We start from the raw sequence: 16,240 nt of genomic DNA on the forward strand, positions 1-16,240 counted from the left end.
TTGTTCTTTAACCCTTTATAGAGCACTCATTAAAATAAAAAAAACCTGTACGTGTAGTGTTTTACAAGACTTTTAAACTTGAAAATTCATTCAATATATTTTTGGCTTAGTCCCTTTATTAATCAGGGGTCGCCACAGCGGAATGAACCACCAACTTATCCAGTATATGTTTTACGCAGCGGATGTCCTTCCAGCTGCAACCCATCACTGGGAAACACCCATACACTCTCGCATACACATACATAAACTACGGACAATTTAGCTTATCCAATTCACCTATACTGCATGTTTTTGGAGTTGTGTGGGTTTCCTCCGGGTGCTCTGGTTCCCCCCACAACTCCAAAAAACATGCAGCAAAATGGGGAGAACATGCTGACCCAGCTGGGGCTTGAACCAGTGACCTTCTTGCTGGGAGACACTGAGCAACTGTGCAGCCTTGACTTAAAATAATAAATGAAAAATAATCAAGTCTATTAAGTTACCATACATGGTTCCTGGCCTAATAAAAAGGTTTTATTTGCCATTTTAAATGAGCTACTGTTGACACAGAAGTTGAGTTTTGTTTACATTTAAAGGGCTTCTTCATATTCTTCACACTTTTGTTGCCATGTCCAGATATTTTAAGCAAATGCTATTAAGCTTCTTTGGGATTAAGCAAACCAGTTTATGAAGTTAATAAAGTAGCCAGGTGCAGGCCACAATATTTCGGTATGTGTGTTTTTTTGATAATATAGAGTTTGGGATTCATTTTAATTAGGGCTTGTTCTTATTTTAGCAAAATCTGGCAACATAACATAATTAAAGATTGACCCAAAGCTGAAAATTCTGTCATCATTTACTGACCCTTGACTTGTCACAAATCTGTTTGAGTTTTATTCTTTTGTTGAACACAAATGAAGATATTCTGAAGAAAGCTGGAAATTGGTAACCATTGACTTCCATGGTAAACTTCCATTTTAATATATTTCACATAAAAACTAGATGAATTAGTAAATTACAGAAGAAATACCTAATTTATTCAACATACAGTTGGTCAGAATTACTACCCCTCCTGAATTATTAGCCCACCTGTATATTTTTTAACAGAGAGATTTTTCCAACACATTTCTAAACATGATAGTTTTAATAACTCATCTCTAATAACTGATTTAATTTATCTTTGCTATGATGACAGTACATAATATTTTACTATATACTTTTCAATATACTAGTATTCAGCTTAAAGTGAAATTTAAGTACTTAACTAGGTTCATTAGGTTAACTAGGGACATTAGGGTAATTATGCAAGCCATTCTATAATAATGATTTTGTTCTGTAGACAATCGAAAAAATTTTGCTTAAGGGGGCTAATAATTTTGACCTTAAAATGGTTTTAAAAAATATAAAACTGCTTTTATTGTAGCCAAAATGAAACAAATAATAAGAAAAAATATTATAGGAAATCCATGCTATGTTAATTATTTTTTGCGAAATGTTTGAAAAAGAAAAAGAAATAATATTGAATAATATTAATATTGAATATTGAGTAATTTTGAATTTAACTTCATACTTTTCTTTTCTATTTCTATTATATTCGTTGAAAAGCAAACCCCTACCTGATCGAGCTGTGAGACTGCTTCAGACAGGAGAGAATGAAGAGACGAGAGTTCACGGCCCAGGTCAACATAACCCTCAAAGCCTGCTGTGTTAGAGATGGTCTCTGGGTTGGAGATCTCCAGCAGGAAGCGCTGCATGTTAGTCCATTCGTGCTCCAAGAACTGATTCATGAAGGACATGTACTCCTCCTTACTGCCAAACCTACACCATAAAACACAATAAATTGTTTTTTTTTCTGATGAAACCTGATAAAACTTGTTTACATTTTATGTTTACATTACCAACCACAAGCATAGAAATAGTATTGCACATTATGTTATTAACATAACCATCATGAAAACAAATGATGCTCGTTTGTTAGTCTTGCAAGTGTTATGAAGCATTTCTGTATCTTATAGATGCTATTTTTCTAAAGTGATTTTAGAACATTTTGATTTACTTTGTATGTTTATGATTTAATTAGTGCTGGGCTAAAATAAAAACAAAGTTTGTTTTAACATAATATACACTCACCGGCCACTTTATTAGGTAAACCTGTCCAACTGCTCGTTAACACAAATTTCTAATTAGCCAATCACATGGCAGCAACTCAATTCATTTAGGCATGTAGACATGGTCAAAAGGATCTGCTGCAGTTTGCGGAGCTGCTGAACGGAGCATCAGAATGGAGAAGAAAGGTGATTTAAGTGACTTTTAAGTAATTTAAGTAAGGTGATTTTAGTATGGTTGTTGGTGCCAGACGGGCTGGTCTAAGTATTTCAGAAACTGCTGATCTATTGGGATTTTCATGCACAACCATCTCTAGGGTTTACAGAGAATGGTCTGAAAAAGAGAAAATATCCAGTGAGCGGCCTTTCTGTGGACACAAATGCCTTGTTGATGTCAGAGGTCAGAGGAGAATGGCCAGACTGATTCAAAAAACCACTCATTACAACCTAGGTATGCTGAAGAGCAATTCTGAATGCACAACATGTCAAACCATGAGGCGGATGGGCTACAGCAGCAGGAGACCACACCGGGTGCCATTCCTGTCAGCTGAGAACAGGAAACTGAGGCCGCAATTCACACAGGCTCACCAAAATTGGACAATAGAAGATTGAAAAAAACGTTGCCTAGTCTGATGAGTCTTGATTTCTGCTGCGACATTCAGATGATAGGATCAGATTTTGGCATTAACACCATGAAAGCATGAATCCATCTTGCCTTGTATCAATGGTTCAGGCTGGTGGTGGGTGTGTAATGGTGTGGGGGATATTTTCTTGGCACAATTTGGGCACATTAGCACCAATTGCTGAACATGTCCATCCCTTTATGACCACAGTGTACCCATCTTCTGACAGCTACTTCCAGCAGGATAACGCACATATGTCATAAAGCTCGAATCATCTCAGACTGGTTTCTTAAACATGACAATGAGTTCACTGTACTCAAATGGCCTCCACAGTCACCAGATCTCAATCCAATAGAGCACCTTTGGGGTGGAATGGGAGATTTGCATCATGGATGTGCAGCCAACAAATCTGCAGCAACTGCATAATGCTATTATGTCAATATGAACCAAAATCTCTGAGGAATATTTTCAGTACCTTGTTAAATCTATGCTTCGAAAGATTAAGGCAGTTCTGATGGCAAAAGGGGGTCCAACCTGGTACTAGTAATGTGTACCTAACAAAAGTGGCCGGTGAGTGTGTGTGTGTGTGTGTGTATTATGCATATTTATTATGTAGATGTGATACACACATACATAGAAACAAAACTATACAAAACCTTTTTTAACATAAATATTTACATTTATATATAATTTGTATCATATACATATATATTTTATATCTAAATATGAATAAACCTTTTGTCAAATATATGCATGCATGTGGGAATTTATAATAAATATACATAGCACACACACATATATAATGTCAAAACAAACTTTTATTTTGGATGTGCTTAATCCCAGCGCTAGATTTAATGAATTGCAAGTTTTTTTTTCCAGTTAACCATCCTCACTTAGCAAGCTAAAAAAAAAACACTCACTTGGTGAAGTTGGCAAGGTTTTGTGTGACTTTGGCGATGAGTGTGAGTGTACGGGCAGTTCGGTCATCTGGATATTCCTGCATGAGGCTGAAGAGTGACGGCGACATGATGGCAGGACACAGAAAGCGCAGAAAGAGCGACGCGCTGATCAAGCGTTCACTGATATCCGGCCGTCCTCGGCTACTGCACTCCTGCCGCCACGACGCAAACACTTCCTTGAGCTCCCGAGGAAACACACTAGAGTGGAAGGACAATAATTTGATTGATTAGAAAACAAAAATTTGTTTTAACCCTTTAACTTTTCCACTCTAAACATTTTTAAACCTTTTTTTTTTGGTCAAATTGTGTTTCTGACATCATTCTAAGGCACGCAAATGTTGAGTTGTTTTGAGTTTGTTTTAATTATAACCTATGGACAAAAGGCTAACCAGGCAGTTACAATGCATGCCAGTTAAATGGTTAAAAAACATCAATAGGGTTAAAAGTGAGATATCACAAATCCCATAAATGCTAGAAGACCCAGAAATTGCTGAGACTTTTATTTCAGTTTGTTGATAATCTTCCAAATAATTTGGACTATTAAGTAGGAGGCTGGGCTTTCTTTTCCAACATCATTGCTTTGTAACAGGGGGAATAGAGCTCATTGTACTATTCAATTCATCTTTATTTCTACAGCGCGTTTACAATGTAGATTGTGTCAAAGCAGCCTAACATAGAAGTTCCAGTAAATTGAAACGGTGTCAGTTCAGTTTTCAGAGTTTAAGTTCAGTTTAGCTCAGTTCAGTGTGGTTTAATTCACAGCTGAAGGTCCAAACACTAAAGAGCAAATCCACTGATACGCAGCTCCACAAAAATCAAACCCAGCAAGCCAGTGGCAACAGTGGCGAGGAACAAACTTTACCAATTGACGTAAGTGAAGGGAAAAAAAAACCTTGAGAAAAATCAGGCTCATTTGGGCACGACTATGTCTACTTTGGCCAAACTTCTTGTGCAGAGCTGCTATAAATGTATCCTGTACGTTTCAGAACTCAACACTTTCTCATTAGTCTAAAACCAGCTTAATTTGAAGCTAATCTGGAAAAAAAATACAGGTTTACATTATAGTACATAATAATTAACAAAACAGTGTGGCTTAACTCTGTTTGTTTAGCTCGATCCAACGAATTATGATGTAGTTAATAAATAATGAGAGAGACAAATGCAAGTCTATGCAGAAATCAAATGCTAAGGATGCTCTGAAGACAACACAATTTTACAACGTCTGATCACATTTTTGGAAAGTGTGGATGAACTTTATTTTTAATGAAGCTCCAGACCATGTCCATTGAAACTTGTTGCTTTGTTCACTTCATCTTACTGCAGATTTGTTTACAAACAATGCGTATCTCGATGCTTAGAATTTCAGAATGTTTGAAACTAAAAGATGGCTTTGGACCAACTACATTGGATCCAAGACTAATGTTACACCACTAAGTAATCTTTTAGTACTATTCCCTATTGCTTTGTCTGTCAGATCATTGCAGATGTGTTTTTTTATGTGTGGAGAGTTTTTATGTGTGGAGAGTTTTTATGTGTTTTAAACCTAAATCAATGCCCATTAATGAATGAGCTCAAAACAGGCCAGAAAAATAGCAAAATAACACATTAAAATAATGTATTTCTGTTTTTTTAATGTAAAAATTTATAAGTGGACATCGGAGAACAGTATAAAATAAACAAGGGCACTTCCCCTCTTGTAATGTATTCTAAACACTTCCAACAAATGTTCATTTTAGCTGAATCTTTAAAAGTTGATATAACCACAGCTAAAAATACCAGTTCATGGGTTTGGAACAACATGAGGGCGATAAATGCTGACTGTAAACCAGCGCTAGTGAGCCGAAATGTTGTCTAGCACTGCTGAGTAACTGTTTAACAACAAACAGGCCGAACACCAACAAAACTCCCACCCGCTTCAGCATTCCCACATCGCATCACAGTCACTGTGTGCATTTAATTAAGTGTTAACAACACGGGACACGTCGTCTCCCACAACGCTTTCACTGCTACCCCCTTAAATCGTTACGTCCGCCTTCAATTTTCACATCAGCACCTTAAGGACGTCTCCTGCTGCGGCCTCCGGCTCGCCACAATCTGCCGTTTAAGTTGCTCTTTTTTGAAGACAGCGGAACATAAAAACTATAGCACAGTGAGACGCAACAAGATTCAGTTAAAGATACCCCTCGAAGGCAGAAAAATTGCATTCCCCTGAAGGGATACCCTGCACCAGGCCTTTGCAGGAGAGACTAATTTCATTTCTCAGCATGCTTCTGCAGATACTGTTTGTAGGTGATGACTGAGGAATAGCACAGTCTCTGTGAGGACAGATGGAGACCTCTCACTTCTTATTAATCTTAGTATGCCAGGCAGGCATCATGGGCTTTTTGGACAAAAGACAAAATTGGCAATCATGATCAGCATGAAATTAAGAAACTAAAAAAACAATAATAATATAACAGGGGAATATATACACACACACATATACATACATACATACATATATATATATATATATAAATATATACATATATATAAATATATATATATATATATATATATATATATATATATATATATATATATATATATATATATATATATATATATATATATATATATATATGGAGGTTTTATCTGGAACCTTATATATTGGATATATTGAATATTGGAACTACCCATTTTAAAGGATTATTTCACCCGAAAATTGAAAATTCTGTAATTAATTACTCACTCTCATGTTTTTCCAATCCCCTGATACCTTTGTACAGCTTCTGAACACAAATTAAGATATTTTAATTTAATTATGAAATCTGAGAGCTCTCTGATCCTCCACAGACACCGAAGGTCAGTGGTTCAATCATACAAAGCTCCAAGAGCACTTTTGTGCACCAAATAACCTGTTAAAACAAGACCATGCTCACAGTTGTAAAGCCTTTATAAAATGCGCACCATGTCCCAATGTGTGAGAGAAGATATACTGTACGCAAATAAAGTTGTAATTACCGGTAATTTTGGTACCCAAAAGTGTTCTTGGAGCTTTTCATAATTACACTGTGAATCACTGAAATCACATGGAATGTTTTGACAATGTTTTTGGTTACTTTTTCTGGACTTTGAGTGTGTCAGGACCATCGCTGCTTGGGATTCCATCTAAAATATCTTAATTTGTGTTACGAAGATGAACAAGAACATGGTCTCAGGAGATTGGAATGACGTGGTGGTAGTGATTAATTAATAACAGATTTTTCAGTTTTGGGTGAAACAATCCTTTAATGTGTTAATTGAAGATGTTTCCTATAGAGCAAATTCCTATAAAGGGAGGAGCATTTAAAGGAATTTGCTCTATAGGACACATCTACTCTCCTCTATGCTGTGTGCAGACTCTGATATGAGAGGTGAATTTGATGGAATTACCAGTAAGAGTTGATGATCTTGCAGAAAGCCAGCTCACAGCACATCTTCAGATTGCTCTGGTGCTCGTGCAGGTCACTGGAGGAGCATTTAGACGGATCCACCTCGCAGTTCTCGTCTGACTCATACAGGGCTTTAATGAACTCACCTGGGATAAATGAAAGTAAATGTGGAAAAACCTTATTTAGCACAGAGAGCAGCTCGCTGCAGTACTGTACTGCTGCATAAAGGATAAGTTGCATTTAAGGGCACTTATTTTACCCCCTTTTCAAGATTTAAGATGAGTCTTTTGTGTCTTCAGAATGTGTCTGTAAAGATTCAGCTCAAAACACCCATCAGGTTATTTATTATACCTTTTAGAATATTGAGTTTTATGCTCTAAACCCAACGTAGCTGTTTTTGTTGCCTTTAATGCAAGTTCTCCCCACCCACCATTCCCACGTGCCTGTCAGTATGCGCCTCAATCTCCTGCTCGGCTGTGACAGATAAACAACACAGTGACAGACATAAAGGAAGCAGATCTCACATAACGTTTATGAGAAATCCTACAGTAAGAACTTTCCCAATGATTATTTGATGTATTGGAGTTTGGAGTTAATTCAAGCCTTTCTGCAAAGATGAGTTACACAGTGTTGTTACAAAGTTCAAGCACACATACAGCGGACACACACACAGTGTGTGCATTTAACTTTGCACTGTTTTTGCACGGCAAATGTGACAGTATGCATGTTAATATCCACTGCTGTATGGATATCTGTTACGTTAATGTACAAAACCAACCTGATTTAAAGTCAACAAACCGAGATTGAAGCTTCTTCTTTTATAAATGTACTGACATGTGGCTGTGGTGATAAAGACGGTAAATTTCTGTAGTTGAGTGCAAACTTGCACTGTTTTAGAAGCGTTTTAAGCTTGTAAAACTCATTCTTGATCACATTTGATGATGATCACAGCGAGTCAAACAGATCTTAATGCTACTTGCTTTGCGCATGTCAGTCCTGTCTTATGAATATGATTATATGCATACTACGGAGACATGTTAATACGCAGCTGTCAATCAATTTGGTGGGTGGGGAAACCTCACTTCTACATGATGTTGTGCTGAGCCCTAAAATGGGAGGGATTTGGATCCTATTTGAATGTCAGGAAATAAAAAAAAAGAGATTTATTGTCTTTATATCATTCCAACATGACTGTGGACACACTATACCTACACATGTCTGTCCAAACAGCTTACAAAAGATGATTTTCATCATAAGTGCCCTTTAAGATTTAATATTACCTTTAAAATATATTTAGATTTGCAAACATCATCAGATGAGATGCATTTTAACATTTGCTTTATTTTAAGAGCTTAAACAACACAAAAATTGATTCATTGGAGTTACTCATTTGTTTTTAGGTCAGTGGTTACAAACAATTCATATGGGCTGAATTTAAACAAAGAAATTAAGTTGAACGTTACTAAATTTTTAGTTTGTTTAAAATCAGCCCATATAAATTGTTTGCATCCACTGACCTAATTAAAATTTAGTAAATTCAATCAATCATAGTTTTTTTCTGTGTACTTGAATCGACTGAAAATTAATCACATTTGCTTTTATGATAACTAAATTAAAGATTTGTTTTTATTTTATAATGCACAGAAATCACCTAAATAATGAATTGCTTTTTTTCACAATATATTCAGTTGAAGTCAAAATTATTAGCCCCTCTGAAATATTACACCTGTTTATTTTTTCCTCCAATTTCTAAACTCATTAAAAACTCATCAATAACTGATTTATTTTATTTTTGCCATGATGACTACATAATATTTAACTTACTAGATATATTTTAAGACACTTCTATACAGGTTAAAGTGACATTTAAAGGCTTAACTAGGTTAATTAGGTTAACTAGGCAGGTTACAGTAACAAGGCAAATTATTGTATAAAGATGGTTTGTTCTGTAGGCTATCAAAAAAAAAAAAATCTAGCTTAAAGGGGCTAAGAATTCTGACCTTAAAATAGTGTTAAAAAAATAAAAACTGCTTTTATTCGAGCTGAAATAACACAAATAAGACTTTCTACAGAAGAAAAAAAATGATCAGACATCCTGTGAAAAAATTCCTTGCTCTGTTAAACAACATTTGGGAAATATATATATATATATATATATATATATATATATATATATATATATATATATATATATATATATATATATATATATATATATATATATATATATATATATATACATGCATATAAATTAAAGGGGGCTCTTCAACTTTAACTGTGCTATGCTTATATAACGCTGACACTTTCCTCACAGACTGCAATTTAGAAAAGTTTTTTCCCAGCATCAAAAAAGCACTTTTAAGGGAAACTGAGCCCAAAGCTTTCCCCTCCTTGCTTGATTTCATCCTCATATTTGACATGATCTTAAATCATTAAAAAATAACTTCAAAAACAGACACACACACCCACACACACACAAAAAGGCTGTAAATTATTGATTCCATTTTCTCCTTAGCATAATTTAATGGTCCAAAATCACTGCAGAAGTTGTGAGGAAATGTACTGGACTGCTTTGATCCAGATGACTATTAAATATACATTTCACAGAGAAAGACACACACAAAAGAACAGTGTCTTTACCTAAAGCGTCCTGCAGGTATTTCTGTCCCACTAGTTTCAGGTACTCCTCTATAGCTTTAGTGGCCAGTGTGTTCTCACGGAAGATGAGGTGCTCATTGTCTCCGCAACGATCCACCTCAGACATCATCAGATCAGTCAGAAAGTCCTGAGGGGGACAAAACAGTTTTGTTAAATAATACTTTTGTAGTATTTCAATATCATACTCGAACTAGCAACTTCTGTGTTGTGAGGCAACCGTGCTAACCACTAAGCCACCGTGCTGCCACAAAACCCAAACAAATATGCAATAAAAAGATACAAATTTATATATTGACATATATACCAAAAAAAAAAAAACTTATTATTTTTAAAGTGATCAAAACATAACAACAACAAGAACAATAATAATATTTTTAAAAATTTTTATATATTTAAAAAACAAAACAATAATATTAATAATAATAATTATTATTAATAATAATAATGATAATAATGGTTATTTTTAATAATAATAATGATAATAATAATTATTGTTCATTCATTCATTTATTTTCTTTTCGGCTTAGTCCCTTTATTAATCCGGGGTTGCCACATGAACTGCCAACTAATCCAGCATATGTTTTACGCAGCGGATGCCCTTCCAGCTGAAACCCAACTTTAGGAAAAAATCCATACACACTCATTTACACTCATACACTACAGACAATTTAGCCTACCCAATACCCTATACCACATGTCTTTGGACTGGGGGGACACCGGAGCACCCGGATGAAACCCACAAGAATGCGGAGAGAACATGCAAACTCCACACAGAAATGCCAAGTGACTCAGCCGATGCTCGAACAAGCGACCTTCTTGCTATGAGGCGACAGCACTACATACTGCGCCTCTGCGTCACCTATTATTTTAAAAAACAAAAACAACAACAACAACAATAATATTTATTATTATTAATAATAATAATAGTAATAATAATAATACATTTATTAAAAATATTAATATTTGAATAATAGTATTTAAATAATAATAACAATATTTGAATAATAATATGTAAATAATAATAAGGATGATAATAATAATGCTATTAATAATATTAATAATAATATTTAACAATAATATTCAACAATAATAATAATAATAATAATAGGCAGTGCGGTGGCGCAGTGGGTAGTGATGTCGGCTCATAACAAGAAGGTCGCAGATTTTAGCCTCAGCTGGGTCCGTTTGTATTTCTGTGTGGAGTTTGCATGTCCATCCTGTGTTAGTGTGGGTTTCTTACTGTGAGGCGACAGTGCTATGAATAATTATATTAAGTAAAATATACAGTATATATCTAATATAAAAGAAAAGAAAGAAATAAGGAAAACTACTCTTTTAAAATAATCGAAGGGTCCATTATCTTTATGGGATCTAAAACAGGTTGCCAAGTATTTTTTCTACGGTCAAGTGGTGTAAAAGTTCCAGAAGCCATTGGTTATAGTTTGGAGAACATTTTCCTTCCATTTGAACAATATTACTGTAACCTAGCTAGAAGCATAGCAAATGCAATCATATTTACCTAATTTTTATTAGGGTCAACTATCCCTTGAAGTTGCAAATTGTTAGGCACTTCCCATAACTGTCATTGGTCAGATAAACCTATTGGTTATCCCTATGTTTTGACAGAGTGTTCATACTTATTGCATATAAAAGTGACACACAAGCCTGACTTCAGTCCACACAATAAATCTCAAAGGAACAGGCTGTTTTTATGATGTCTACTGTGCTGCTGCTGCTGGTATGTTGTCTGCTTTCCTCCTTTCTTTCCCCATCTGCCCATGTTTGATCACTAAGTTTTTGAAGTTCTACGTTTGATTTTGAACCAGGCAGCCGGGTGTCGGACTGACTGACCTGGAAAACAGCAAATGCATGTGATGGGCGGATGCAAGGCCTTTTTTTATTTTTGCTTTGGAGTCTATGAGTGTCAGCGCTGTCTGAAGACACTGCGGCTCCAGTCAGAGCATGTTTCAGATGGAGCCGGTTATGGATATCCAGCAGGGGAGATGAGTCATACGCGCTGATACCGTATCGATTGTGGCATAATGGACGTCGTGTAGTTCAATCGGATTTACCCTGGGTATCGTTGTGAAATTTGCTCCCTCACTTCCTGTTTTTCCTCTCTCACCATGCGTATCCTACGTCTGGGCTCCGCCTTCACGGTTTCTGTAATCAGTTTCAGCTGAGCACATCCAGTAAACATGCTAATGATCTGCTCTCATCCGAGAGTTCTTTTATGCTCTATGGGCTTTACTTACGCTGTAAAAATATCTGTAAATTAGCAGACTTCTGTATTTTGTGATTCATGTTTTTATTTTTCCCATTTTAAAATCACATTATGGGATCTTGATCTTTCTTCTCATAACTTTTAATCTTAAAACAGTGAAATAAATGACTTTTTAAAACATTTTTAATAGTTTAAAGAGATATATTGTCTGGGTTGGTGCTGTATATTAAGGTACAAAAACCTTGTAATGAAATGCTGGTACATTTTCTGTTATTTATAGATTTATTTCACTATATATTATTTCTTATATTATATCATTCATTGTCGGTTTAGTCCCTTTATTAGTCCAGGGTCGCCACAGCGGAATGAACTGCCAACTTATCCAGCATGTTTTTACGCAGCGCATGCCCTTCCAGCCGCAACCCATCTCTGGGAAACATCCACACACACACTTATACACTATGGACAACTTAAGCCTGATTTATACTTCTGCGTCAAACACCGGCGTATGCTACGGCGCTGACGCATAGCCCTTCGCCGTGGCCATCGCCGTCACTGACGTGCACCTCTCAAAAAATGTAACTACACGTCGCAACGACGCGTAGCATAAGCTCTGTGATTGGTCGGCTTGGTAGTGCTGACGAGACTGGGCGGGACCGAGAGGCGCGCGAATGGCGCGACGCCGCGCGAGCGATTGTTTACAAGTGTGGAGTCCCGTGAAGGAGCTCCGGATGGAAAGTTTTGTTTTGTGTTTACCTCATAGTTAAAGTTGTTGCACGTCCGCCGGTTCCTGCCTCAAAATGAGCGAGTTTGAGCCACTTGTACATCCCGGAAGTGTTCAGGAAATGCAAAAAACTAGCGAAGAAACTTGACACAGAGGAACATTTACACCTCACTGCCAACTAGCGTTTCGGAAGTGTTATTGCAGACCGGCAGAGACAGCGCGCAGAAGTATAAATGCACAGCCACACGCGTTGCCTGCGCCGTGGGTTACGCCGGTCACCTGACGCAGAAGTATAAATCAGGCTTTAGCCTACCCAATTCACCTGTACCACATGTCTTTGGATTGTAGGGGAAACCGGAGGAAACCCATGCGAACGCAGGCAGAACATGCAAACTCCACACAGAAACGTCAACTGAGCCGAGGCTCGAACTACTAAAATGGCAATTAAAGTAACTTTTTTTGAACTGAAGAGTTGAATTTTTACCATCAAAAGTCAGAGATAAAGGTCCCATAATGCAATTCACAACCGTAAATCAACTGAAAACACAAAATATAGAAACTGTTAATTAACAGATTTTTTTTACAGTGTAAACTCCGAGCTACAAAAATCACACAAAATCATTTATTAGGAACACTCTAATGCTATGTGTCAAGCCTTTTAAAGCCATACAATATGTTAGAATATTTATGGAAGTTATCAATTAAGGAATCGCTCAGTTGTAGCTTATAATAATACAAATGATGTCAAAAATCTGTTAAATCAGTTAAAGTTTCAGGGAAAGATCATCATCAGATTCTGTGCACTTCTTTCTTTTTTTTTTTGAAACTTTGAACTGTAATGACAGGAAGTTAATTTACTGAATTGTGACAAATAACGCCACTTACTGTAAGTAAAAGTAAGCTATTTCCCCCTGATCCACAAATCTGCCTGTTTGTTTGTAACTACTCTTTTGGTATTTGTTTCTGTGTTCCAATAATGTTGTCATTCAGCTTAACAGATTTGTTTATGCACAAATGAGACACATTTACTTATCAAATACACAAAATAAGTGATCAAGTGGGCAAACGGTGTTGTAGCAATATGTAAAGATAATTTTATTATGTGATCAAATGATTATTGTGGTGACACGGTGGCTACCACTGTTGTCTCACAGCAAGAAGGTTGCTGGTTCGAGTCCCAACTGGGTCAGTTGGCATTTCCGTGTGGAGTTTGCATGTTTTCCCCGTGTTAGTGTGGGTTTCCTCCGAGTGCTCCAAAAACATGCGCTAGAAGAATTGGATAAGCAAAATTGGCAGTAGTGTATGAGTGTGTGTGTGTGAATGTGAGAGTGTATGGGTGTTTCCCAGTACTGGGTTGCGGATGGAAGGGCATCCGCTGCCTAAAATATATGCCGGAATAGTTGTCGGTTCATTCCGCAGTGGCAACCCCTGATGAACAAGGGACTGAGCCGCAGGAAAATAAATGAACGAATTGATTGGATTCATGATAAAAACAAAATGTTGTAACAATAAAATGTGATAAGCTAAAACAAATAACCTAATATGTCAAAATAGTATAGAACAGGTTTATTATTATCATAGTTACAAAACTAAACATGAAACATGAAAAGCATTAAGGTTAACAAGGATTTATAAATCTATTTTGGGTTCCAACAATGAAACAACAACAACAACAACAACAACAACAACAACAACAACAAGTAATGATTAAATCACACTGAACTGAGCTAAACTGAACTGAACTGAACTTAAACACTAAAACCTGAACCACACTGTTCCAGTTACTATGACCATTTATGTGAAGCTGCTTTGACACAATCTACATTGTAAAAGCGCTATACAAATAAAGCTGAATTGAATTGATTTGAACAACAACAACAACAACAACTTGAACCAACTCTAAAAGATACTATAATTTGTTACAGCAAAATGTTTTTGTTTTTATCAAACTATAAGTTATCTTAATAAAGTAAATAAAGTACTTATAAATAAAAGTAAAAATATTGGTAAGGACGCAGTAGTGCAGCGGGTAGCACCTTCGCCTTAAGACAAGAAGGTTGCTGGTTCGAGCCTCGGCTGGGTCAATTAGTATTTCTTTGTGGAGTTTGCATGTTCTCCCTGTGTTCGTGTGGGTTTCATCCGGGTGCTTCGGTTTCCCCCACAAGTCCAAAGACATGTGGTATAGGTGAATTGGGTATGCTAAAATTAAGAGAGGGTGCTCGCTGCAGAGCCATTTGAGCAGAGCTGAGCTCCAGCGAGGGGGAGCATGAGCTCTCGCTCTGCCTCCTGTAAGCTGTTTTAATGCGTACACCAACCCCACCCCTAACCCTACCCCCAGTGACATCACTCGTAGAAGAAGTGCAAAAAAGGTGGAGCTCAAGTTCAAGCTCCCTCTCGATGGAGCTCAGCTCGCCCAAATTGCTCTGCAGCGAGCACCACTTGAAAATGAACCTTGAGTGAGTTTGTGAATGAGTGTGTACAGTATGGATGTTTCCCAGTGATAGGTTGCGGCTGAAAGGGCATTTGCTGCGTAAAACATATGCTGGATAAATTAGCAGTTCAACCCGCTGTGGCGACCCCAGATTAATAAAGGGAATAAACCGAAAAGAAAATGAATGAATGATTATTGTTTAAAATAAAGACACTACTTTTTTTTTTTTTTACTACAGTACAAAGTAGTTTTTAACCAATAACTTTTAAAAAATACTGTAATTTGTTACAGCTAAATTGATAAATTACCCTAAAATTAGTTTTGACTTGTTTGAAAATGAAAAATGCATTTTAATATTTATTAAACTTTTTTTTCTGCCTAAGGAAAAAAAAATACATTGATTCAAAGGTAAAAAACTAAAGTTATTGTTATTATAATTATTATTATTTTTGCTTTAAGGTATATTGAATAAAGAAATCCACATAAACCATAATTTATCACTTAAGCCAAAATGAAAATGTACTTTGAATGAAAGACACGGTAGTTTCACTTTTTTTCAGTGAATAAACGGTTATTCAGTTATTAAATACAGTGTGAATTAATGAAATGTCAAATTTAATCCTTTGAATTTGAACCTCCAGAAGAGGTTTACATGAATTTATACAATTCACAAACTACTAAACATACTACTCCACCAGCACTGAAAACATAATCTGATAACAGTAAACCCTACTGTAAGTCATACTAGAGAGGCGAAAGATCAACGCGAGTGTTGCTGTGCTTCCGCTGTCAGCAGAATCTCTATAAAGGACATAGACGCGTGTTTTTAAAGCTGGCCATGATTTCTACTGATGCTCTGGCGTGCGATCAATGATCTGCTGCAGATGTACGTCTGTGTTTTCAGAGATAGTGTCTGAGTCATTATTACACATCTCTACAAGCACCCTTCTGAGGATTCAGACTCTTAAGCAGGTGTCCACAACAATCCAAAAATAATAAAATGTATACTATTAATGTAACAGTCCCAAGTCTGGGATCAGTAAGCTTTATTATGATTATAATTATTCTGCCGCATTTATGGGATTGATAATACAGTAACAACTGTTAAATAGTAAAAAATTATT

The 16,240-nt window shown here is 36.2% G+C and overlaps 1 protein-coding gene across 13 annotated transcripts in view; it reads right to left on the reverse strand.

Moving 5' to 3' along the window:
- dab2ipa (DAB2 interacting protein a) overlaps positions 1-16,240 on the reverse strand; it is a 212,658-nt gene that overhangs the window by 27,684 nt on the left and 168,734 nt on the right. For all 13 annotated transcript variants that reach the window (XM_017357419.4, XM_009303797.5, XM_073910098.1 and 10 more), the window contains 4 exons: positions 9,720-9,864; positions 7,081-7,225; positions 3,628-3,864; positions 1,596-1,797 (listed from right to left, as the gene is read on the reverse strand). In XM_017357419.4, the coding sequence (XP_017212908.1) occupies positions 1,596-1,797; positions 3,628-3,864; positions 7,081-7,225; positions 9,720-9,864 (729 nt within the window). The remainder of the gene's footprint in view (positions 1-1,595; positions 1,798-3,627; positions 3,865-7,080; positions 7,226-9,719; positions 9,865-16,240) is intronic.

The sequence above is a fragment of the Danio rerio genome, chromosome 8, assembly GCF_049306965.1.
Source record: "Danio rerio strain Tuebingen ecotype United States chromosome 8, GRCz12tu, whole genome shotgun sequence".
NCBI classification, from domain to species: domain Eukaryota; kingdom Metazoa; phylum Chordata; class Actinopteri; order Cypriniformes; family Danionidae; genus Danio; species Danio rerio.